The sequence below is a fragment of the Cyprinus carpio genome, chromosome A2, assembly GCF_018340385.1.
Source record: "Cyprinus carpio isolate SPL01 chromosome A2, ASM1834038v1, whole genome shotgun sequence".
Classification (NCBI taxonomy): domain Eukaryota; kingdom Metazoa; phylum Chordata; class Actinopteri; order Cypriniformes; family Cyprinidae; genus Cyprinus; species Cyprinus carpio.
The window spans coordinates 3,066,717-3,093,403 of NC_056573.1; the positions used below are offsets into that span (position 1 = coordinate 3,066,717).

Here is a 26,687-nt window from a genome sequence, read left to right on the forward strand (position 1 = left end):
AGAGACAGTAAGAAATGATGCCTAAAAAGTTTATCAACCCTTTCCTTCTGTGTGTGCATGATTTCTCTTTAAAGGTTGGACCAAGTGTTGTTAAATGGCAGTAACGTTTGGACTGGACTTTTTTAAACGTTATATATCAAGGACTGCCTAAATATATTCATCATGGTCCATTTATGCAAGAAAAAATTAAGGGTATGAACTATATAAAATTGCATCTAGTACTTCCATTTAAAAGTGTAATTTGGCAATTGCTCTCCAATAAATCCTGTCATTACTGGTGTGCAATGAATTCTGGGGTAGGTAGGGCGCGAAGGGTCTATCTGTTGTAACCTTCATTGCCCGGGAGACGAAGGGTGCATTTCAAGACCACATTGGGACAGCCTTCGGTCGCACCGCAGTGACGCAATCGCCCTACGAAGGATGCAGCTTTTGAGTCTGAGTCTGGCAAAGGCCTCTTTAACTAGAAATCTGGCCAAGTGTGAGTTTAAGGCTATGGTCACCTACCTTGGGCATAGTGGAAAATGAACAGCTTTGTCCGAATGAATCAAAAATGTAGTTCATTTGTGTGTTTCCAGTTCTTACCAATTGCAGGGAGTCCACGGAATGGCTGAACACTATTGTGGGTTTTGTCCAAATTTTGCATCAGCCGTTGCAACTTTGACTTGAGTTATTAGCATCAAAGTACTTTTAGTGTAAACTGATATTTCTCAGAAGGCATGTGATGGAGATAAGGTGTTGTTGGCTGTGCAAAGCAGGGCTGTCCAATCACGTTCCTGCAGATCTACCTACCTACTTAATTAGTTGGTTCAGTTGTGTTTGATCAGGGTTGGAGCTGAACTTTGCAGGAAGGTAGAGCATCCCCAGTCCCTCTACAAGATACTTACTTCTTTGATACAAAGGTTGAGAACTTCAATAAGACGCTTCAGTCCATGATTCAATACAAACCACTACAGTACCAGATCAGTTTAATCAAATTTCAGCAAGACATACATGTCATTTTAAAATGGAATGTCCCACCTTACAATAGAAAACAAAGATTCAATACAGTCAATAAGCACACGGGACGACACTTTGAGCTACCGTTCAACACCTGGGCTCAATCTGAGCTCTATTTGATAAAGCATAAAATACATTTATACATCATAGCATAGTTTTGAACCTGAAATTTAAAACTATTTTCCACCTCTCCACTAGCCTTCATTCGCACCTCAGCATTATTGCTTCTCTGACATTTGCAGGAGAGGAGAAAAAAACAAAAACAACAACAACAACGCACAATGAACTTTATTAGAAAAACAAAACTCGTTCCACTGCTGTGTGTGTTTCTGTATTTTCACCGATTTCATTAAGTCGCTGTGAATAAGGCAGCTGTTTCACGTAAGGCATTGCTGCTGTGAAATTGCTTCTCTGTTAAACTCAAAAATGCTCGTATGAGTTGACAGGAAATTCTTCAAATGTGTACGCTTTCTCATTTTTGTCAAGTGAGTTTTATAGTCGTTTCACGATTAGATCACCTGTGCTGAGAATCGAGCCAATCGTTGATCGGTTTGTTCAAATGCTTGTGGCCGAATGTTCAGTCTACATTAGCGGGGAAGATCATCTCTTCATAGGTGACGTGTAGAGATTTTGAGAGCACAGGAGCCCTTCATCAGATCACACACAGCTCCAAACTGGAAATGCTTGGTCGGGAAGTCAAAAGCTCGTCATCTACTGCTGGTAGTTGGCATACTGCCCCTGTGAAGAAAGATACGATGTGACCGTAGGCCTGTGCTTCAACACAGCTAGTCTGACATTGGATTACTGAACGTTAAAGAGTTGAGTGTTGGGTCACACTCGGAGACACTGGTTTCTTTAAAGATGGAAATATTATGGATTAAAAGTGACATTTAAAGATTCCAAGACCGTGAGAAAGACATGTTTGAAAAGGAGCAGTCAGAATGATTTCTGCAGGTTTTATAAAGTCAAATTTAAGACTTTTTAAGACCTTTTTAAGTAAAGAAAGTGTAAGGAATAAATTAAATGTAACAATATGGCCTGTAAATGTCTTGTAAAATAAATGTTTCAAAGTTTGAAAATTGAATTTTCGAAAATCTTAGTTTTTCATTAATTTTACCAAAAAAAAAAAAAAAACTTTATCCACAGCAAATATCTAAAGATTCTTAAACGTACATTTTCTTGGGAAGCAAAATGCCAGAAGTCTTGTTTTACTGTATGAGAGATTGATCAAAATAAAGTGAGTGTGATTAAAACAAGATCAAACATCTGCCAATGGACTCAAATCAACTTGATTTAAAGGGAAACCAAGTTTTTATTCTCCACTGACAGATGTTCTTTCTTGTTTCAAGCATAAACTCACTCAATTTTGTTTAATTTCTCAAAAAAAAAAAAAACTTTGTATGTTTGAATCTCAAGTAAATGTATCTTGGATTTAAGGATGTTTAGATATTGTATTGGAAAACAAGAGGAAGAGTAATGCAACATGTAATGCCTTAATTTAACTGATTTAATTTTTGGAAGGGCGAATTAAGACTTTTTAAGACCCGCAGAAACCCTGTCAGAGACACTGTGAACACCTTAACTGAAGGTTATTAACTGAAGTATTTCTAAAGAAAGATCTGATCTTTCAGCAATGCTCTGCTGTGACGGGAGGGTTTCTGACCTGGTCAAAAGCATAGGGGCGCTGCGGCTGTCCCTGCGGGGGTCCGGGCTGAGGCGGTCTGTAGGCTGAATACTGCTGCCCTTGACTCTGGGGATAGTTCGGGTACTGACTGGGTGCACCCTGAGACGGAGCTGTTGGTATAAAAGAAAGGGTGGGGTTTTTTCCTCCGTATTCTTACTATGAATGTAGACTGTTAACTGATGAAGCAAACCGCTGACCTTTACAATTTGTTCAGAAAATTTCATGTTATGTCATGTCTTGTGTCCTTTTTCCAATTGTTTCTTTATTATTCACAGCATGTGCAGACAAATGTCCTTTCTTAAGACAAGTTAAGCATGGTATGCCGTCCATTCTTCATTACTCTCTATTCTGCATTAATTTAACTTCCAGCTGAAGTCTGTGTTTAGCACTACACAATGACCAGGAAAACAAAGATCCAAGGTTAACAGATAAAAAAAATTAAAAGTGATCAAGGCTTCTGCTTCTCTTGATTTATTAAGCATCAACTGGTTATTCATCCTGAAAACATTTCATTTCAATTGAAACAGCTCTGATGAGATGAAAACACCATGTAAGTTGGAGTAAAAGTCTTTATTGAGATTTTTTGCTCAAATAAAAGTTTAATCGAGTCAGTCTGTATTCTTTCATGTGGTCGATTGTGCCATTTGCTGCGACTAAACCTGCGAGCAAACCATGCAAGTTGATGTTTTTCTTGATTTGTGCTTCTGTGAAAATGCAATAATTCTGAATATTTTTTTTTTTTCTATAAAAAGAAACCTTAATATTTGTCAGGTTTATCAACAACTACATCTGTGCATCTCCATTACATGATCTGACCAGCGTGTTAAAGATAAGGCTGTCTGCAAACATTAACATTTCTGGATCCACATTAACCATTAGAGTCTTTTGATGTCTCAGACATGAATCTGCGGGTATGATTCATACCATAGGCCTGCTGCTGTCCGGGGTAAGCCTGCTGTCCCGTGTACTGCTGCTGCGGTGGGTAAGCCTGCTGCTGCGGCGGAGCCTGCTGATACGCCTCTTGCTGCTGACCATACTGTGCATTTCCTACAGGAAGAGGACCAAACGATTCATGAAACATCAGCAACGCTCCCCGCTGAGTAAACAGGAACTCCTGCTAAGAGTGTCTGCGTCAAACCTTTTATCCTCATGCTACAGCCTGCCTGGTGTCCTCCCGCACTAACACGTTCACGCTGAGAGGACGGAGACGGGAGAGTAACGCTGAAGCAGTTTAGCTATCGACTGTGCAGAGAAACCGTCTGAATTTTAACGACCATCTGAGCTTCTGCTGCGGGTATGGAGCCAACGGACTTTCGCTTTATTAGAATTTTGTGATAAAACTGACAAAACCTGAAAGCTAAGACTTCAAAAACAAAAATCACAAACCTTATCGCAATGAATGGATGGCAGGTGCGCTACAGATAATGTTTAGTAATGCGTTGTGCACACATCAATAGAAAATAGCAAAGAATAAAAGTTTGATTTTGAGACTTTTTACAACAGTTATGAAGCGGGGCTTCGAGGAATGGTTTTTAAGAAATGAATACAGATTTATCTGAATTGGGGCACACATTAAAAATGAGTGATTGATTTTTTACAATTTAGCACCATGCAGCTGTATTTATTGCGAGAAACAAGAGAAAAACAGAAAAGGTAAATAAAAAACAAACTATATAAAACAACAAAGTAAATAAAAACTTGGTAAATAAAAGGTTTTTGATCGTTTTTCTTTAATTAAGAAATCTAAAACTAAATCTGGTCTCACTTCATTAAAAATCTTTTTATAAGAATCAACTCTAGTTTAATCACAGTCCATTAAAATATGCTTCAGAGATAATGTACTCTGGCATAAGGGAGAAAAGATGGTCTTGAACCATTAACAAACACTTAGGCCCCATTTACACTGCATGGTTCAAGTGACCCAATTCCAATTTTTTCCTCTCATGTGGCACAGATCGGATATGACCGGTGAACGTGTAAGCAGGAAAAAAACCGCATGGATTCCGATTTTCTCAGATCGGATTCAGGCCTCATTCATATGTGGTAATAAATCGGATATGAATCGGATACGTGCATTTGCGTGTGCCATGTAAGCAGACAAATCTGTAATTAGACAGTTATTGCGAGTCGTATGTCATTAAAAAAGTGACGTCAACTCAGGTGGACACCACCAACTGAGATCACATGACTTATTATTAGGCGCGATGGAGGACGAAGGATACACACAGTGGAGCAATGCGGAGGTTTCATGTCTTTTAAGTCTTTGGGGCGAAGAGACAGTGCAGGCAAAAATGCAGGGTTGTTACAGAAATAAATAAGTTTGAAGACATTTCACGAGATATGGGGAGGCACGGTTTAAGCGCTTTTTTCTCCGCCGTACGAGACCAATGTTTTGCTGATTTTTTTTTTTTTGTTGACTTTTCCATATATTACGGAAAGCAAAACACTGTATAATTTTAATGGCATCTGCATCCATTGTATTTCGTGCTGTTTTACTTCCTTTTCCGAGTCAGAACGTCTAAGTTGGTAGTTTCAGCAGTGTATAGTGTAAATGCAAAAATCGGATACGGGTCACTTTTAAAAGATGATGTAAGCGGGTCGTCAAAAAAATCGGATGTAGTCAGAAAATCGGATTTGGGCATCAAGACCTGCAGTGTAAATGCAGCCTTAGTCTGGCAGTGGGTGCAGATCATGTGGTCTCAAACTGGACAGGTTATTTTCCAATTTGGTAAAGATTATTAGTGCTATACTAAATCAGTCAAAAGCATGTTCTCTACCCTCTGACGCTCCCTGTGCTCCATGGCTGTATTGCTCCGTGTAGTATTCCTCTTGACCAGGATATTGCTGAGGAGGTCCTAAAAACACACAAAATGACATTAAAACAACCAAAACTGAGCGAATCAACGTTTTATCAAGAGATTTCAGCGTACCTTGATGTGGCGGCCTGTAGGGGGGCATGGGCCTCTGTGCAATCACGTGATTGCCTTGACCAATCATGCCCATGGGGTTCTGCTGCCCCTGGTAATGCTGCCCACTGCCGCCAGAAGGGGGCATGTTGTACTGTTGGGAAGGAGCCTGCTGGTGCATCATAGGCCCTAGAGCAAAACACAAGCATTCATAAGAGTCCTGTTTTTTTCTATGTGGTTGATATTATTGATAAAACGTTGCTTTGAGACGAGAGGGCAGCAGTACCCTGATTGGGCTGCATGTTCATGTTGGGCCGAGGGCCGTAACTGGCCATGGGCTGCCCCTGGCTCATGTTCATCTGCCCCTGTGACTGTATTCCCTGCGAGGAGGGCACTGTGTGGTTATACGCCCCCATGGAGCCGTGGCTGCTGGGAGTCATGTTCATGGAGCCGCTGGGTATGCTGGGCGTCTGGTTGGGCCCCGGGCCCTGCATGGACATGTGGTTTGGACCTGCAGAAGCAGACGGTGATCAACAACACAAAACCCTTCACAAGAACAAAATCCTTCAAGCTTTCAAAAACCAAAAGCAGCACATGACCAAAAGCAAACAATGAGAAAATGTAAACATGTTAGATGCTTCACAAAAACATTTGATTTAAAACGGTCATTTATATATTTTGCTTTAGTAAGAAAATACATTTTATAGCGGTGGGAATCTTTAGACACCTCACAATCCAATCTGATTCCAAAACGATGTGTGAACTACATTTTTTTTTTTCTTATTAATTAAAGAGTTTACATTGTCAGAAAATAAGGTACCGTGAAGGTACAATTCTGTTCCTAGGGGAACAAAACATAACTAAACCTTTAAAGGTCCACAATAGATCCTCAGGGTACAATTATGTACTTAATACAAGTTATAAAAGTACAACTCAGATGTGAAAGTAGATTTTTGTGTTTCAGGTTAGGCCCAACTACAATAACTTGTGTGTATTAATTCAACGTCAGCTCATGATATTATCAAGACACTGCACTAAACTGCTTTAAATGTTAAAAATATATCTTCTCAAAGTGTGTACGAAAGCCTAGCACAACCACTTTATGTCTCCTGTCTGTAATATAGGACAGACATTACTTACATCATATGTCAGTAAATGTATTAAATTAAATATTTAAAAAATTGTTCATGTTTTTCATTGCAACGGTATAATAATATATCTTTGTCAAAAAAATTTAAATGTTTTTTTTTTTTAATTTTAACTTTTGACCTTTGCACCATTTTTCTATTTTTAAATGCATTTAATTTTTAAAAACAGAATAGCGATACATCAGAGAACTGATTTTTTTCTCACCATAATCAGCCCAAGTCTAAAAAAGGCACCACCTCCAAGATGCTTGGAACAAACTACCTGCAAACTGTGAGCAAGTCTACCTGGAAATAAGCTGTTTTAAAGCCAAATACTGATTTGATTGTTAATTTTGTTTGTTAAATTAACTGATAAATAAAAACTACATGGTTTTTATTTTTGAAACATTCACACTTGACAGCATTTTTCCACAAGTGTTCACAAGTGTTTCTTCAGTCGCTGGTTCTGATGGTGAGTGCACTGCTGTGAATGTACCTGGCATCTGTCCGTTCATCTGGCTCTGCATGTGTGCTGCGGGCGGCCCGTCTGACGGCATACTGTGACCGTGGGGGAGCTGCGGAGTCGCTCCGCTCTGATTCATGGCCATGTTCTGAGTGGGTGGCTATTGACAAACACAGAGAGACACCTACTTCAAATTCAGTTCAAACCGGGCTGTGCCACAGCACACATCAACTATGCAAAATAAATATATATTTGTTCGTAACCATTTTAATATACCATAGCTAAAGCCATTCAGCCCGTGTCAGATGGGAAACTGGGAATAAATACTGACCGCGGGCAGCAGAGACTGCATGTTCTGATTGGAGTCTGCTATTGTGGCCAGATACACTAGATTTCTGTGTAGCATCTGCTGGTAGCTGCAAGACATCAATGAGAAACGTGCTTTGATCACCGACTGAATTAGGAAAGAATAATGCAGCATCCTACAATAGTTGAGAATGTACATGTGCAATGTAAACACTACCTTTAAAGACTTGCATTAACCCTTGTGCATCCCTTAGGGACATTTCCTTTTAACATTTAACCTATTAATGCAAACATCATAAATTTTGCCCAATTAACATTTAACCTATTAATGCAAACATCATAAATTTTGCCCAAATGTGTATTTTTTTATTTCCTTTCATTTGTCCTCTTGTACTGTTTTGTTTTTTTAAAAAACTGATGCACAAGGGTTAGGACTCAAACATCAAAGACTGATGTAACAGAACTTACTGTGAACATTCAGCTGTTTTTCCTTTACTCTGGAAGTCCATGATGCACTGAATCAACTGATTGTTTTCATCCAATAACTGCAGATGAAATGTCAAAGTTGGTTAAACATGAAGATAGAAAAAGAACAAGATAATGCGGGAAAAATGAGTAAAAATCCTACATTTAATTTAATTAATTAAAAGCTTAGCTGATTAAATCAGACCCAAGTAGTGGAAAACTGGTAAAAGAAGCACAGCGCATCGAAACACAACCAAAGAGGTCTATATAATAAATACATGGTGAATGTGATTTAAACAATACTGATATCATATCCAAGATCAAGCATGTAATTACTGTCTGTACCAAGTCTGTACTGAATGTAATGCAATAAAAGTACTGTGTGGCAAGAAAGGTCTTTCAGCTGAGCTGTTCCTGCATGAACTCAATGCAGTGGATTCTTTAAATGAAGTTCAAAAAGAGGAGTTAACAGTGTCAATCAGTCTGAACTTGAATCAAACTGAACTGAAAAATCGAATTGCTGTTTTATGCATCAGTCAGGACAGTGGCGTAGGGTCATTATACAAATCATCACAATTTTGGGACTGATTTATGAAACAAGCATGTGCAAATTCAGCAAGCGATAGTGTTTTGGTCAATGAGTGCAAGAAAATCAGTGCTACATGCTGCTGAATGACACCTAAATTAACTTACAATACTAAATATTAAATTAAAAACGAAACTTTAATTCAAGTAGCATTAGGGCTGGGCGATAATTCGATAATTATCCCAATAAAATTTTCCTCAATAAAACAATACGAAGAGTTCGATAAATGTTCGATATAATGTTTATGCGCCAAAAGCGACTCATTTGAAATTTTGGCGCGAGCTCACTCGAGCAGATGCGTTTACTTCGCGAGTCACGCGAGCACTAAACAGCGCGGTGAGATCCGGTGTGAAGCGCTTGAATTCAGCGATGAACACAAACGAGTCGCTGATTTAAACTAGGAGACGGTCAGAAGGCTTTTCAATCTACACATCGCCATCATTTACCATGGATTTACTGTAGTAACACTCACTGCACCACGGTATTGTGGCAGAAATGTGGGATATCCACGTCGAATTTCATTACAGGAGTAATAGTATGTAATTATAGTATGTGTTTGGGATCAAGCATGTGTGCATTTATACTGAATGTTTTTAGACTAGTGTTTTTCAAACAAACAGGCTTCTTAGAAACCATATAGTTATATTTTCACCATGATATTGAGGTGCTGTGTGTGTGGTTTTAACGGTGTTTATCATGATTTAAATGTATGCTACTATGGGAGACCAATGCTAAAAAAAAAAAAAAAAAATGTATATGACTGTTGTTGCTATTTTTTTTGATGTTGTTGATTTTAATACTGAAGAAATATTTGCCTCTGCATCCTAACTCGAGCTACTATCAAATGTGCATTTCTAAGAGACAAAGAAGTGATATTATTATCAGGCAACCCAAACCTGTTTCTTGATTTGATCACTCATTAGAACATGCAGAAACTAAGAAACTAATATTTATATTTTGATATTTATTTTAAGGAAAATTAATGGTCTGGTTTCTACAACTTTCGTGATTTTTTTGGCCATCTCGCCCAGCCATAAGCAGCTCGATCGCTGCCGTCAGAATCCACAGACTACTCTGGATATGAGAAAAACAGCTGATGTGTGCAGTGCTCAGCAGCAGCGAGTTGATCTTATCAACTAAAACATTTCCTCAGAAAAAAAAACAAAATTACATGCCATTTCAGTTTTAGAGTAAAACAGTGAAACACTGACAATTTTTCATCAAGACCAAAAAAAAAAAAAAAAACTTATGCATGCATGTGTAAATATCACAAATACTGATTCAGAATCAGCTCCATGAACTGAACACATTATTTCAGATAAGAGACACACAAAATGTGTGGTGTCCTGGACCAGGACTGAAAAACAGTCATTTAGAGAGAGCAGCTAACACAGACAACCAGAAGCAATGAAACGCTTGTTTGGCTACGTTTATGTCCTCCCGGGACCCAGACACAGACGTCTGTCCTCTGTAGAGGACACTGTATTTCAGTGAGTTTCTCAGAGACTCTACGTGCCTCAGAGTCTGGGTGTCCTGTTCAGAGCACATTCAGGGCTTTTACGAGATTAGATCATAAACACACCTTCTCCTCAGTCTTTAAATATGACTGATATTGACCAAATGATCAGATTGAGCACGCTGAGGGAAATATGATAATGTTCTGTAATTATCATTTAAATCCAACTAATTTTCAAATGGCTTGTCGTAAATAAACATCTCAGAAAAATGTTTTGGAAATGACTTTTGTTTTGTTACGAAACAAAGCATCAGTTCACGCACGTCTTCTGTAGAGGACAGCAGGACACACTGCATGTTAATCAGACACAGGGAAAGAAATTACTGATCGATATTCCTATGAAATATGAGATATTCTTATGAACGTTTTGCCAAGGTATTACTCCCATTATTACACTTCTTTATTCATTAGGGTTTGCCCCAAGAAGACATTAATATGCAAATCAGATGCAGTGTATAGATGGAGAATACCAATTTATGGACATTTTACGCACATATTTCTTAAAGTACAGTAGTATATCAAATAAATATAGCCTGAAATCTACAAACTGATGGTGAATGAAAAAATAAAACATTGTTTTTTCCTATACATGCCTTTTCAATGTTTTTTTAATAACTTAGTCCTGGCGTTCGGACATAGAGTAAAATATAACTAAAATATTTTTTTTCATCATTTGTGTCTTATGCTCCAAGCCTCCAACCAATGCACTTAAAAAAAAAAATTTAATTTTTAATTTTTTTTTTCTTTTTCTTTCTGTTTCTCAGGAGGATTTATGATTGTCCTCTTCACTCTTACTTTTGATAATGTGACACAAGTCATCGTCTAACAGTCATGTTGTGATCGTATCTATGAGTAAAGACGATTTTAAATTTAATAAACAGGTAAATAATAATTATAATACAGCTCTAAGGGCTAACACATCAACAGACATGAGTAACAGAAAACCGAAGTATAAAGCTTCACTGACCAAATCAGACGCGAGTCATTAAAACTGAAGCATGACGCTCGACTGAGGAATAAAAACCGGAAAAAATAAAACATCTAACGTTACCAATTTTTTTAAAAAGATCAAATCAGACACAAGTAACAAAAAGGCATAGATAGAGGTGGGCTGGTCAAATCAGACCCGTGTAATCGATAAGGAGAAGTCGGCAATCAGCGTACGTGCCTGTAACATAACAATAAAATCAGGTGTAACGTGCAGTAACGATATTAGTAATAAGTAATTCCTGGAACCGTTCTTTACGTTTAAACGGTTAACACTGCGATGCTTTCACACAGTCCTCTAACGTTATCGTGATTCAGAGCCGAGCGTTAGCGTTAGCGGCTAACAAAGACAAAGCGGAGCCCAGCAGATTTCAGCGGCTTTTAAACGCTGGACACGACTCGAACTCAGCTCCGCGTCCTGCTCGGGGTTTATTCGGTAGGAGCTGATGAATACTGTGAAGAACACCGCTCTAAATTGTTCGTTTGTGGTGTTTTGAGCGCGCCGGCGGGAGAGATGTTAACGCTAACTAGCCGAGCCCACTAACGCAAGCGCACTCACCCTCGCTCTCATTCAATGATTCAGTGTATTACCTTCTGTATCCCGGCGGGCGTTATATCGCCCTTGGCGCGCTGCCGGTGCGGAGCGAAAGCCACAGACATGTTAGTTCCCCGTGATTTGAGATCACCGTTACCGCTGCAGTCAATACAAACACACTGACCGCGAACGGAGCTGCGCCACCAGAACCACCCAATGCTACTGAAACAGATGGGGGCGTCGCGTCATTCCAGCGCACGCAAAACAGAAAAACCGACAAGACTGAATCAAGAATCAAGACGTTTGAAATATAATTAATTTCTATACTTCATACAAATCTTGGTATGTGAATCAGAATGTCACTATTAACACAAAATGTTCGCGCTAGATTGGCACCTCCACCCCTCTGTTCAACAATAATGGTTTGTTCCACAGGGTCGCGGAGGGGGAATAATCCTAACGCAGTTTGCGCAGCACTCACGTGTCAAGTGCAATATATTAATCCTTGAATTTACATTCCGCAGATCCATATGTGTAACATTTGGTGCAAAATGAAAACTCTAACTCAATTAGCCATTTTACTGAGACAGTATTTACTCGCGTTTAATTTAAATGGCATTTCCAACACAAATAGTCTTTCATTGGTTTCATTCTGTAAAGTGTGGTAACATCTGTGAAGAATCTCATTCTGAGTGAACCTCCCACCACACCCGGGTTTGATTTGACAGGAGAGCCCGGCTGCTATGGCATGGATATGCGACTTACATATTACATGTTTTGATGATATTATAATGCACTTCACAACACTGATAATAGCCCTTAGCCCTTGTAGCCCTAGTGAAGCTGAACATGGAGTATCTCAACTGATGCCATGAGCCCTGACAGATAAATATAGTGTTTCTGCACAACCTGGCAGCAGGTGGCGATAATGCACTTCAGGAATTTTGTTTCGCAATACACATCACCTGTACATCCAGAATTGAGTTACCTCCCATCTACACTGTGCTCTATATGTGTGTGTGTATACTGTAGTATCCTGCAGTCACACAAATCAGTAACGCGGTGTTACTCAGTGATTGTCAGTGTTACAGTAAATAGTTTTGAATGCAGTGTTTGCTTTCGCTGGAGTTTTGTGTTTAGGGGTTTGGGACAGTGTGTAAACCTCCTCATGACACACAGAAGCTGTATCTGCATGTTTCATACAGCTTCCACACACGCGTATGTCTTCTGACCTTCTTGCACACAAAGCTGCAGTTATGAGAAAATAGACACAATACAAGCAATGTGATTTAATTTCTTGCGATTACAGCTTTATATCTTAAAAATGTAACTTTATATCTCACAGTTATTTTATAATTAAAATTTCACAACTCTTTATTGTTTATTATTATTTTTTCTTTGAAGTGGAAACAGCTTTTTTTTTTTTCTGGCAGGTTTATAGAAGCAGTTTTCTTTCATTCTTCCTTAATGGTTACAAACTAAATTAATACACAGAACACAGCCATGTGACCAGCAAACCTTTTCTGTTTTTGACATTGACAAGAGTGAACTGGCTTCTCATGCACTGACTCATACATTACAGTCGCAGTCATGCATAGAGACGAAAAGGTCAAATTATTTACAAGCAGAGTTCCCACCTTTCCACAGAACACAGCTGTACAACTGTCTTATCATCATGCGATCTGCCTGCTGTCGTCTCACCCACCCTGCACTAAAACCTCTCGATCCATGAATAACTGACTAGGATTTATCTGCTTGCTAGTTGCTCAGTGAAGATTAAGTATTCAATCTGCTAATCTTCATGAATAAATGATACTTTTGTCAACTTTTAACAGTATAAAAATAAAGTAAATATCAAGACGAGTAGAAACAGAGCTGATGTTGAAAGCCTCAGTGTCATCAGCTCTTATCTTCAGCTGACTGAGTGAATTATTCACTTGTTGTTTAAAGAGAGAAGAAACACAGTGAATTTTCGTGAGCGACTCTTTTACAAAAACATAGTCTGGTATTGTTAATTTCTTTCTTCTTTTAAAGTGAAGTCAAAATGGACAATTCTTATTTTCACAATTTCCATTTCATGCCAAGTTTAATTCAAAGCAGGGGGTTTGAACAAAGAGAAACCTGTGGCATGTGTATCATTAATGCTCCACATTTGAGAGGTTCAGTATTTTTGAATGAGCAGTAAAGAATTATTGTAGTTTGTTTTGATAGTCCACTTTAGACTTTTTCTACTAACTGTAAGTGACTTAGCAACTACATGTTAACTAACTCTCACTAATATCTGTTAGGTCAGGGTTAGTAGAATAAATTGACATGTACTTGTTAAGTTACCTAGTGAATAGAATGTGTGTTACTAAACTCTAATGACTGCTAGGTCACATGCCGTTGCAAAGATACTTTGTAGAATGTCTAAAGTGGAACATAGTGTTGTGATTAACGCTTTTTCATCGAGTAGTTAAAGAGATAGCTCACTAAAAAAGGAAGAATTTTGTGTTATTTTTTTTTTACTATTGTTTTTTTAAAAATGTGTGAGTTTCTGGTCACACTTTATTTTAAGGTCCAGTTCCCGCTTTTAACAAACCATTAACTAAGACTTATGCCTCAATATACTCCTAATTTGCTGCTTATTAATATTTAGTAAGGTAGTTGTTAAGTTTAGGTATTAGGGATGTAGAATATGGTCATGCAGAATATGTGCTTTATAAGTACTAAAAAACAGCCAAACAAGCAACTTAGCGAGAATTGGTCCAAAAGAAGTTACTTTGAAAAATGTTGGTAGCCAAACAGTTGACGGTAGCGATTGACTTCCATTGTATTTTTTTCCCCCGTAACTTTTGCGTTCAACAGAAGAAAGAAATTCAGTCAGGTTTGGAAAAACATGAGGGTGAGTAAATGATGAAAGAATTTTATTTTTATTTATTTATTTTTTATCCATGTCAAAGCTTCTGTTATCACACCTGTTACACGATTTGAGTGTTGATGTCAAAACAAGCAAACTGATACATTAATGCTGATTCTCATGTAAACACTGGGGAAATGTTTATTTTAAGTCTGTGTGAGTTACTTTTTCAATTTCAAATTTGCGGTGTAATTCAGAATGTCTGGGACTGACCTATACACACACACACACACACACACACACACACACACACACACACACACACACACACACTACTGGTCAAAAGTTTGGGATTAGTAAGACTTTTTTAGTACATTATGTTTTTTAGAAGTCTCTTCTGCTCATCAAGGCTGCATTTATTCGATCAAAAATACAGAAAAAAAAACATTAATCTCGTAAAATGTTATTACAATATAAAATAATGGTTTATATTAATGGCTACATTAATATCTTTTAAATATAATTTAATTCTGTGATGCAAAGCTGAATTTCCATCATCATTACTCCAGTATAAAGTGTCACAGGATCTTCAGAAATCATTCTATTATGATGATTTATTATTAGAATTATCAATGTTGGTAACAGTTGTGCTGCCTTTTTCAGGATTCTTTGATGAATAAAAAGTTAAAAAGAAAAGCTTTTATTCAAAATATAAATCTTTTCAAACAATATAAATCTTTGCTATCGCTTCTTATCTATTCAACACATCCTTGCTGAATAAAAGTTTTAATTTCTTTGTTTCTTTCAAAAAAAAGAAAGAATAAATATTTACTGACCCCAAACTTTTGACCTGTAGTATATATTATTAGAAAAGATTTCTATTTTAAATAAATGTTCCTCTTTTAAACTTTTTATTCATCAAAGTATACTGAAAAGAAGTATCACAAGTTCTAAAAAAAATATGAAGCAGCACAACAGTTTCAGCTCTGATAATAAATCATCATATTAGAATGATTTCTGAAGATCATGTGACACTGAAGACTGGAGTAATGATGCTGAAAATACAGCTGCACATCACAGAAATAAATTAGATTTTAATGTATATTAAAATAGAAAAAAATAATTTTACATCATAATAATATTTCACAATATTTTTTCCCCCTGTATTTTTGATGAGCAGAAGACACTCCTCTAAAAAAACTTTAAAATCATTCTGATCCCAGACTTTGGACCGGTAGTGTGTGTGTGTGTGTGTGTGTGTGTGTGTGTGTGTGTGTGTGTGTGTGTGTGTGTGTGTGTGTGTGTGTGTGTGTGTGTGTGTGTGTGTGTGTGTGTGTGTGTGTGTGTGTGTGTGAGAACGACATCCATTTCTCGTGGCCACGAGTTTAATGTAAACAAACCTGCGGGATTATCAGAGATTGATCCATTAATATTTTGTTTGGAATTTATAAATTATTATACTATTATTATAGAAATTATTATATTAACCATAGGTCTTGGCTATCGGACTGTACGTGCGTCAGTCAGCATTCAGATTTATCATGATTAAATGTTACATAAAGTGCATAAAATAAAATGGGCCTACAAGAAAACAATTGTATCCATCCTACAGTCTTGTAAGTCCATTAACTGATTGTATATTATTATTATTATTATTAGCCTATTATCATTGGTTAAATTTTTATATTCGTTTATATTCATTTTCCCCCTTCATTTCGATCTCTTGAGTACTTTTGTAAATAATAGCCGACTGTAAATGATCGACATGCCAATAAAGCTTTGACTATGCTGACTGGAATTTTTAGCTGGAATGCAGTTTAAATTTAACATATATTTCATTTTATTTGGACTAATTAATGGACCATAATTATAAATACTTAGTATTTCGCTGAGAAATTAATCATTCACATAGTTTCATTTGTAAATGAAAACACAACACGCTCCTTTATCATCACACATGTTCATAAATACAATCATAAAGTCAAAACTTTATTGACATAATTGTCAGGCGTTTATTTACAAAATATATGATAGGCTAGCAAATACTAGCATAATTATACAAAACGTTAACTAGGTAAAGCCATACACAAATTGAAAGGAAATAAGCATAAATATAAAAATATAGCCCTATTAAGTTAATGTAATAATAATAATAATATACAAATATTAAATTAAATGTTTAATGTTAATAATAATAATAATAATAATAATAATAATGATGATGATGATGATAATAAAATTATCTATTTTTGATAATCCGGGGTTTCTATGATCACGCAGGTTTGTTTACGCATTAAACTCATGACCGCGAGAAAAATTTCTTCCCTCAACATAACATCTCGAGACCACGACATAATATCACGTTCTCATGAGTTAATATGACGTTCTCTCAAATTAATATCTCGTGTGGCCACGACAAAGCTAAGTGAACCGAACATGTCTTATTAGGAGCATAATTTATTGGTGAGAGTTGTTTATCCTGCAGGACAGACAAATGATTTCAAAATCTATTTGAAGACAAGCGGGGAACCGACTCTGTCCACTTCTCAGCCGCTATTTCACTCTAATGCCTACAGTTAGTCACTGTTTTGTCTAAAGTCAGTGGTTTGGTTACCAAGCGCTTAACAATGTCAGCAAAGAGCAATGCATTACTACAACGACGAACTGTAAAAATGAAAAGATCTGTCCAGTTTGCAAAGTCCTTGAAGTTATTCAAAATCAACGCGGCATGCCCAGCAAACAAAAATGCGTTATGTGAATGTTTACGTTCTGTGAACATTAAGTGAACATTACATTTGATATTTTATGGGAATGATACTTTTGAATGTTTTCCGAGAATTCTAAATAATAGCAAATATTGGCAAAGCCACTGACTGAATATTCTATTTAAAAAAAAAAAAAAAAAAAAAAAAAAACACTATTCATAACTTTAGGAGAACTTCGCCAGAACGTTAGCTAGCCTACTGAGAACGTTCATCGTAACTGCATGGGTGATGCAGTTAAATCTACTTTATTAGGCGACAAAACAATGCAGGGTGCTTTTTTTTGTCCGATACTACTAAAATGTTTGATATTTCTAGCATGCTGTTGTGTAGACTGAGTGTGTGGGCGCACTGTGGTTTGTGGTGTCATCAGTGTTGAGAGCGTGTGCAGGTGCACGCGTGCTCCGGCGCTGTGCTGAAGCTCCGCCCGCAGCTGACCGCTCTTCAGTCCGCTCAGAGTTCCGCCAGTAACAGCAGCAGCAGCAGCAGCGGCGCACAATGGCGAACATCTGCGGCACCTCACTCTTCATAGCGCTGATCCTGGCGGTGAGCGACATATTGAATAGTTTCCTGTGTTCATGTTGATTTGAAAATAATATTAACTCTTCTGTCTGCATTCTCAAAGTTTCGATTCTTTCATTTGATTTTTTTCCCCCTAAACACTTCTTCATGAACACTAAAAAATGCTGGGCTGTTTCAACCTAACTTTGTCAAATATATCGACTAACCCAACTATGTGATTAAAAATAGTATTTAACCATTTAACCCAACAGCTGAGTTAGTCCATAGCCTATGTGAACCAATGCAATGAAATGCAATGAAACAACCCAGCATTTTTTTTTTTTATTTTTTTTTTTTTTTGAGTATGTGTATAAATAATTTAATGATTTATGTGTGTAAACTGCGGTTTTCCTTTAATCTTCTCAGCCAGGATTGTGTGTGTGTGAGAGTGAGCATGTTTATGTGGTTTATGAGGACACAAATTTGTATAATGACATGATTATGACACAGGTATTACAATGAGGAGGTGATTTATGAGGACATTTTTAGTGTCCCCGTAATTCAAAAGGCTTATAAATCATTCAGAATTAGTTTTTTTTTTTTTTAAATCCAAAAATGCACAGTTTCCTGTGAGGGGTAGGTATGGCAATAGAAAATACAGTTTGTACAGAATAAAAACCATTACGACCACGAAGAGTCCCCGTTTGTGTGTGTGTGTGTGTGTGTGTGTGTGTGTGTGTGTGTGTGTGTGTGTGTGTGTGTGTGTGTGTGTGTGTTTTGTGTGTGTGTGTGTGTGTGTGTGTGTGTGTGTGGGTGTGTGTGGGTGTGTGTGTGTGTGTCTTTGCGCTGCTGCTCATTCTCCCACAGATGTGTGATAGTCAGCGAGAGATTTATGAGTTTATTAATAAACTATGGGAAGATATTAATTAAAGAACTGTATAGGCTACAGGCTAGATGTCACCTAATACTGACTTTTTTCATAGAGGTAGATGTAATCAGTTAAATTATTGCATTACCAGTTTGCCAGAGGAAGAGAGCATGTGTGCGAATTACAGAGGAAGTCAAAACAAAAGGTCGACGGCCTTAAAAGTTCTTTTCACATATACAGTTTGTTGGTGATTCTTCAAATTACTGCATTTAGCAGAGAATTATTTTCATTTAAACTAACACAAGCTTTATTAACACTATTATTCTGTTGTTCTTTTTTTAAACCTGGTTCTTTCAAATGTCTTGGGTGGCTTTATTTTCACCTTCCCAAACAATGTAGCCTCTAAAAAAAGATTTTTTTCAAAAATAAACATACTTGTTTACAAGAAGACAATAGAATCTTTCGAGGGCGTGCTTGAGATGAATGTAAAACGGGATTTATCGTAAATATCATCTTGTGCACAGAATATTTGTATTTTGCATGATGCAATCGAGTTTTTCTTATTTATCAGAATCAGAATCAGAATACAAGGAATTTATTTTGGTGACAGAAACTTCCAGTAAACAGAGACAATAACAACTCACAGATCATAAAAAAAATTAAAATAAAGATATGCGAGCAAAATACACGTGTAAAATAGACAAAATAACAAAATTTGTATGTACAGGTGTACAGATGTGTTATGAAAACATTGTTAAAGTATGATTTAATCGTGTGTATTTTGGATAGATTCTTACACCTGGTCTCTAGTTGAGTTTCTCACACTATTAGGTGAAACATACACTTGTGCTTTTGTGTTTGTGTAGATCCTGAACACTTCTGCTCCTGAAGGACAGCAGAGGAAAATCAGACAGAAGAGAGATTGGATTATCCCAGCACACAAACTGAAGGAAAATCAGAATTATATGAATCAGGAGTCTATAGCCAAAGTAAGATCTTCAGTATTTTTTTTTCTTTTTCTCTGCAGTGTTTTTTTTTTTTTTTTTTATATACAGAACAGTAGCTTTCCAAACATCACTGATGTTTTGATGAACAGTTGCACTGTAAACTAAATAGAGCAACAAGAAACAAGTTGGTAAAAACTCTCCAGAATGAAAAATTATAGAAAAAAGTTCCCAATGTTCTGCCATGAATGATCAGTTACAATGATTAAGATGAATAAACTCTAGTTATGTATCAGTGCATGGTAAAAAAAAAAAAAAAGGCAAAGTAACATTGTCATTTAACAGATGCTTCTTTTTAAACCATACTAAAATGTGAAATGGATTTGTTTTCAGATCCGTTCAGATGCGGAGACCAGGACGAGCATAAAATATTCACTGACTGGATATGGAGCTGACCAGCCGCCCGTCAACTTGTTCACCGTTGACAGAGACACCGGCTTGGTCAAGATCCACGGAGTGTTAGACAGAGAGAAAACTGCTTTTTATAATGTGAGCAGTGCTTTCATCTTTTACACACGATTATAAACATGTATCGCATGGGTGTCTGTCCTTCTCTGCCTGAATGACTCGATCACTAAATGCAGTGCAGCTCAAACTAAAAACCCAAAACAGTGTCTCAGCAATGGTTCTGTATTTTAGCCAGAAGCTACGGTTTGCAGTTAAAACGTCTTAATGCTGGATTTGTTTCAGCTTTTGTCTTCTCCAGATGTTAACTGATGGACTGGAGTGCTGTGGATTATTGTGATGTTTTTATCAGCTGTTTGGACTCTCATTCTGACGGCACCCATTCACTGCAGAGCATCCACTGCTGAGACAGTGTTTGGGGTTTTTAGTATGAGCTGCACAGCATTTAGTGATCTAGTCATCTAGACACTGAGGGAATGATAAATGGTGGTTTTAGCCAGAATGTTTCGTAAGCTGTGAGAAAAAATGTGGGTTGATTTGCTTATCATCTGCACAGATCAGGCTTGCATGAACATGACCATCATTAGGCAACAAGTAACTAATACTTTAAAAAGAGTGTAGCAAGCTAATATAATGGATTGTGAGAGTTTGTGCTTGTTGAGCAACGTTTTCTCAGGATTTCTCACATGGTTATATGAATGATATTTGCTTATTCTCACTTATCAGGAATACTTATCATATCTCAATTGTGTTTAGCTGAACGGGTGTTTCATGTACTTTTTTTAGAAAACAGGATAAGGAGAAAATGAAGGGTTATGAGAGGAGAATGAAAGGGTAAGGGAGGGGAATTATGAATGTCTGTCATTAAATACAGTATAAATAGCCTAATACATATTTAAATCTATGCTGTGACTGAGAATTTCTATTGAAATGGCTGGTGACATAAAAAGTTAATGGTGAGAATATATCCAATTTGCCAACTTACATTTTTGTCACCATAAACATTATTAAGTATTTAACAGTAGGGGTGTGACGAGAGCTCATGCCACGAGATCTTGCGATTTTACAATGTGACGATTTTCTCGTCGAGTTTTCTCGCGATATCACCATGACGAGTGTGACGGTGAAATTAGTATAAGAAGATGCCACCGCTGTGTTTACATTACAGGCTCCACTGCCATTATGCTTTTTTTAGAGAAATAAATAAACCAAAGAAATTCAGCTGGACAACGTTCGCTTCAATTCTAAACTCGTTGTGCAACAGAGCTAAGCATCTGACATATGTATAGACATGTTATAGACATGTACTGTTTTTATGTTCGGCTTGTGGAAAGGAGTTCAGTCAGGAGGTCAGAAGTTCTAGAAGCTCATAATTCATGTAGAGTTCTAAGGACTGAAGGTCTGAGTTTGTGGCAAAAACTTTTACAGCGCTTGTATATTGTTGTCTTTTACTGCATGTGATAATTCATACTCAGAACTGGAATGACATTCATTACAAGATGATTAGTTAAAACGTTTCAAAATGCACCTGCAGGCTACTTTTCCAGTCATGTACTGAATTTTGTCATTGAGGATTTCTTAAAAATACTGTGTAATAATCGTGTCTCGTCTCGTGAGCTAAGTGTCTCGTCACACCCCTAAAAAAAAAAAAAAAATCAAAGAGGTTTCCATTGATTTAAAGTTTTATGTAATTTGTGATATGTCTGGTGATTTTCCTGCAGCTCCAAGGGGTGGCCAAGTTTCAGAATGGCAGTAAAGCTGAGAAAGATATTGATTTGAGGATCAGGGTGGAGGATGAGAACGATAATGCTCCAGTGTTTAACCTGACAACCGGAGCTGTTTATGAGCTGAGCGAAAAAGGTACTGCACTGGGTGATGTGGGTGTTCACACAAAATCAGTTGATTAAAGTTGCATGGTTTCTTCTTGAGGAAACATTGAATGTATCGCTGCTGTATCTGACTTTGTACCCTTTTCATTTTTTTCTACAAAATTCTGCCTAAAAATAAACAAACCTCTAACTTAATCATCAATATTACACAAATAGTATATTTAATAGCCATATTCTCATCTGATTAAAGATGAAATCATTTAAATGTGAAGCTGCTCTTGGACATTTAAAAAAAAAATAAATAAATAAAAATAAGACTACCATGCTAAAACGTTTGTTTATTCAATACAAACAAGTGTTTACTATTCTAGCCTAAATCTTATAATTCCAAGTGTCAGAACACTAACATTATTAAAACCTCAGATTTTAGCATTTACCACGTTACTGCAGACTATTTAAGAAAGTGATTGTGCCTTTAATCTTTGAAAGAACAGGAAGAAACGTAACATGATTTCTATTTTAAGCGGTTCTGGTGCATCGCTGCTGAATAACACAACTAAGTACAAACGCAGTTTCCAAAACAACAACAACAACAACAACAAAAAAAACATTTGGCAGCACAACTGTTACCACCATTGATAATTCTAATAATAAATCAGCATATTAGAATGATTTCTTAAACATCATGTGACACTTTATTCTGGAGTAATGGCTGGTAGAAATTCAGTGTTGCATCACAAGAAATAAATTATATTTTAAAGGATATTAAAATAGAAAACATTATTTTATATTGTAAGAACATTTTGCAAGATTACTGTTTTTTTTTCTGTACTTTTGATCAAATAAATGCAGCTTTGATGAGCATAAGAGACTTCTTTAAAAAAACATTACAAGTCTGATCCCAAACTTTTGACCGGTAGTGTGTGTGTATATACTGTATATACAAAACCATCCAGCACAAAAACGTATATAGTATTTTGTTAGTGTCTATATAAAAGCATTGTGTTTTGTTGTTTTTAAGATGGTAAATTTTTGATTGATGTGTTGTGTAAATATTTTATTGATGAGTTGTATATAGGGTATGATTAGGGCTGCCCTCGATTTAGGATTTTACTGGTCGACTAGAAGTCGTTCATTTGAAGCATAAGTCGACTAATCACACATTTATTAATAACCCATTTGATTAATTATAGTGAGCCTTTAATTGCATACATAGCCTGATAAGCGCACAAGTACATGCATAAAGCTTATCACAGTGCACCAGCAGAAGTAATGATTGTGAATGTTTCAGAAAAAAACATTAAGGAGACTGCATTAACATTTTAATAATTTGATAAACTAGTGCTTTCTTTGTTTTCAGAATAAGAGATGAAGTCGGCAACACTGACTACTGTATTCATGTTTCATATGGATTACATAATCTGATAATTTGTTTTCCATTTGAATTGGTTAATTTGAAAGTAGACATTTCACTCTCTATAGATATATTTTTAATGTCTGTAAGGCAAAGATACACACGGAGTTTCACGCTCAAGTTCACAGAGACCGAGACGGCAGAAAGCGCATTATGTTTGCTTTCATTATTTTACAAAAGCATGGTATTGTGAGTGCACACAACTAAACGAAGAGTCTTTACAGATTTGAGTAATACTCTTATCTGTTTGATCAAAAATGAGGGAGTAGTTTAAGAGCAAGTGAGCGCACCGGCACCTCCATCTGTCCTGCAGTGAACTACTGTTCAGCTTCCACACAGACGCTTGAATAGCACACATTTCTTTAGGTTAACATTAGATTGAGCGGCCATGTAAAGTTGCTGATACTTACATATTTTAGATGATAAACCATATTTGAGAGGTCGATGAATGATAGTCGAGCATTTGGATGACCCGCCCCTCGATGTACTGTATTACCATAGACTAGCCGTTAATGATCTGTCCGTCACGGACTATGTGACTTTGCCCGTAGATTTATTTTTATCTGTGACTAAGCGACTAATGAAATTTTGGTCGACCAAGTCTTCTGGTCGACTAATGATTATTCAACTATTCGTGGGCAACCCTAGATTTTACCACAAAATTCAACATATTGACATAAAATTATAACTGCAAATCTGTGTTTCGCTGCCTGGGGTCCATTTGTTTCTATTGAACTGCAGTGATTCACTTGCTTCTCTCTTCTGTAGCTTTCGGCAGTCTGTAAAAGTGTACCTCTGATTTCTTGTTAAATCTATTTTTACAGTCAATCGCAAAGCTCTTTTGTGTTTTAGATGTGTTTTGTGTGTTTTTTCAAAGCATTCATGCTGAAAACCAATGCTTCCATTCAGTCATTTTGCCACTCAGTGGGTGGAACCGCAGTCACTCTGTCCTTTCAAAACAAGTCCGTTCTTTGCATTCTTAGAATTGAAAAACAGCCCTAATCTTCTAACGTGAAACTAAGTGTGTGTGTGAGAAAAATAAGACTTGCACAATACTGAGTAGGAATTTTGGACCATTCCCTAACTAACAAGAAACTACGATTAACCAATTAGTAAGTATAGGGCCCTATGAAATCCGTTTCCCCACCCCTCAAATTTCATTAAATTTTTTCCAAATTCCGTTTATTTGTTAATTTTTTTTTTTCATTTTAATTTTTTTAAGAATCTAAAATATTAATCAATAAACATGTCTAGTTAATTAAGAATCTAAAATATTAATCAATAAACATGTCTAGTTAATTGAAATCATGAAACGTACACAATTTATACGTTTTATTTTTTACCAAATTCCGTGCTTTCCATTAATTTTTTGGATTCGATATTAATGGTTTAATTCAATTTTAATAAAATCAAAAGCATATCTAATTAGTTGATTTTTTAAAAATTATTTATTATTATTTTCTTTTCTTATTTTCTTCTTTTATTATTATTATTCTTTTTAAATACTGTGTTGTGTATTTACATTTTTAATTTTTCTGGTAAATTCAGGTAAATATTCCTTAACAAAGTATATTTTAATAATAGTTTTATTAGAAGTAGTAGTACAGTAGTAGTAGTAGTAGTATAATCACATTAAGTAATATATTCCTGTCACAGTTTCTTCAAGTTAAACAGAACTTTTATTTTGGCGGGTTGCTGTGAAGACCTTTAAGTTTCTGTTTGTATATGATATGAAGATCATTTTTTCTCAAAAGAAACGGTAAAATGCTCATGAAGCGACTATCAGAGCAGTTCTAGAGATTATATTCATGTCTTCATGTACTCACATACTGAGGCGGCAGAGGCTGAAAACACTGTGAGCATCACGTGTGCTTCAGTATGTGTGTAGTAAACGAATGTGGTAGTTCACTGTTAGCTAATCAATAAAAAATATTTTTTTAATTTCTCTAAGAGAACTTCCAAGAAACTATAAACAGTTTAATAATTGTTTTTGTTTCTGTTAGTTTATTTATAAAGCACAGTTAAATAACAAAGTTCACCAATGTGCTGTACAGTTACACAATAAATATACAAATATATATATATATATATATATATATATATATATATATATATATATATATATATATATATATATATATTTTTTTTTTTTTTTTTTTTTTTATTTTTTTTTAAATGATAGTACCATACCATAACATAATATAATAACACCATAGCTTAAAACAGACAATCAATGACTGTCAATGACTGACAAATTTGAAGGTGCCAAGTTATATAATGCTTTCTATAAAATAATAATTAAAAATCAAACTGGCATGTAGTCACATGCTGTTTCTTACGAGTACCTGTCAAACTTCTGTCAGGCGCATTGTGGTCCAGTTGAAAAGATTTAACAATGATTGGCTAACAGCCACATACAGTGAATTACAGTAATCCAATTTGACTGAAATTAAAGCATGAATAAATCTTTTCAAAATCACTAGAAGACAAAAACGGTTTAACCTTTGCTATTGCTTTCAGATTTGACCGCTAAATTTTCTTTCTATCAAATCTTTTATCAAATTTCAGACAATTATCTGATTTTACACCAAGATTCTTTACTACCGATTTATAGAAGCGGGCCAAATTGCCCAAGCCAAAACATATTCTGGGTGTTGGGATGCCCAAACCAGATTATTTCAGTTTTGCTTCCATTCAAATTCAGAAAAATGTGTAACATGCAAGTTTTAACTTTATGTAATCACCTCATCAGCTAATTATCTTCTTTTCGCAAAGGTAGGGTACACCTGAGTGTCATCTGCATAGCAATGAAAAGACACTCCATGTTTAAAAAATTCAGAACCTAAGGATACCATATGTAATAAAAACATGATTGGGCTAAGAATGGATCCTTGTGGAACCCCGCTAGACTATAGGGCTGTTATAGAGTAATGTTTACCAAAATAAACTGAGAAAGTCCTATTAAAAAGAAAGGATTCAAGTGCCGTGCCTTTAATAATCCCACTGTCTTTTATAGGAGAGAGACAAGAATATCATGATCAATGGTGTTAAACGCTGTGCTGAGGTCTAATAAAACTAAAATGACTGAGCTGCCTGAATCAATCAAAATCAAAATGTCATTTAAAACCTTCAACAATGCCATTTCTGTGCTGTGATTTGCTTTAAACCATGACTGAAATTTAGAAAAACCTGCAATTGGCTTAAAGTGACCTTTTCTAGCATTTTGGATAAATGCATAATTCATTTTAAAGGGACTGGTTACCCCCTAGAGGTGACTCAAGTGTTACGAAATCCTTCAGAAGAAACTGGTAATTATGTGGAACAAAGATAATACGTGCTAGCGTTGACTAGAGTTCCTGTAAGCTTTTGAGGTTTGCGTAAGATTTTCCGTAGTAATTTCTTTAGAATTTGGGATGGCTGATGACTAGAAATGTTTAACAATAATGTGAAGCTTACCAAAATCATAAGTCTGATATTACTGGATTAAGTAAGTA

At 36.2% G+C, this 26,687-nt stretch overlaps 2 protein-coding genes across 2 annotated transcripts in view; one reads left to right on the plus strand and one right to left on the minus strand.

Annotated features, from left to right (window-relative positions):
- Window positions 1-948: 948 nt before the first annotated feature.
- Window positions 949-11,786, minus strand: LOC109054781 (protein SSXT-like). Its single transcript, XM_042769274.1, has 10 exons — window positions 11,628-11,786; window positions 7,951-8,027; window positions 7,508-7,592; window positions 7,210-7,336; window positions 5,873-6,097; window positions 5,611-5,775; window positions 5,458-5,535; window positions 3,605-3,727; window positions 2,660-2,790; window positions 949-1,734 (listed from the first exon to the last, which is right to left on the minus strand). The coding sequence occupies exons 1-10, from the start codon at window positions 11,694-11,696 to the stop codon at window positions 1,708-1,710; spliced, it is 1,107 nt and encodes a 368-aa protein (XP_042625208.1). The 5' UTR covers window positions 11,697-11,786; the 3' UTR covers window positions 949-1,707.
- Window positions 11,787-17,365: 5,579 nt separating this feature from the next.
- The window catches only part of LOC109054716 (desmoglein-2-like), a 30,065-nt gene continuing 20,743 nt past the window's right edge, over window positions 17,366-26,687 (plus strand). Inside the window, exons 1-4 of the mRNA XM_042769283.1 lie at window positions 17,366-17,718; window positions 19,408-19,530; window positions 19,879-20,034; window positions 21,672-21,810. Coding sequence (XP_042625217.1) covers window positions 17,671-17,718; window positions 19,408-19,530; window positions 19,879-20,034; window positions 21,672-21,810 — 466 coding nt within the window. The 5' untranslated portion in view covers window positions 17,366-17,670. The remainder of the gene's footprint in view (window positions 17,719-19,407; window positions 19,531-19,878; window positions 20,035-21,671; window positions 21,811-26,687) is intronic.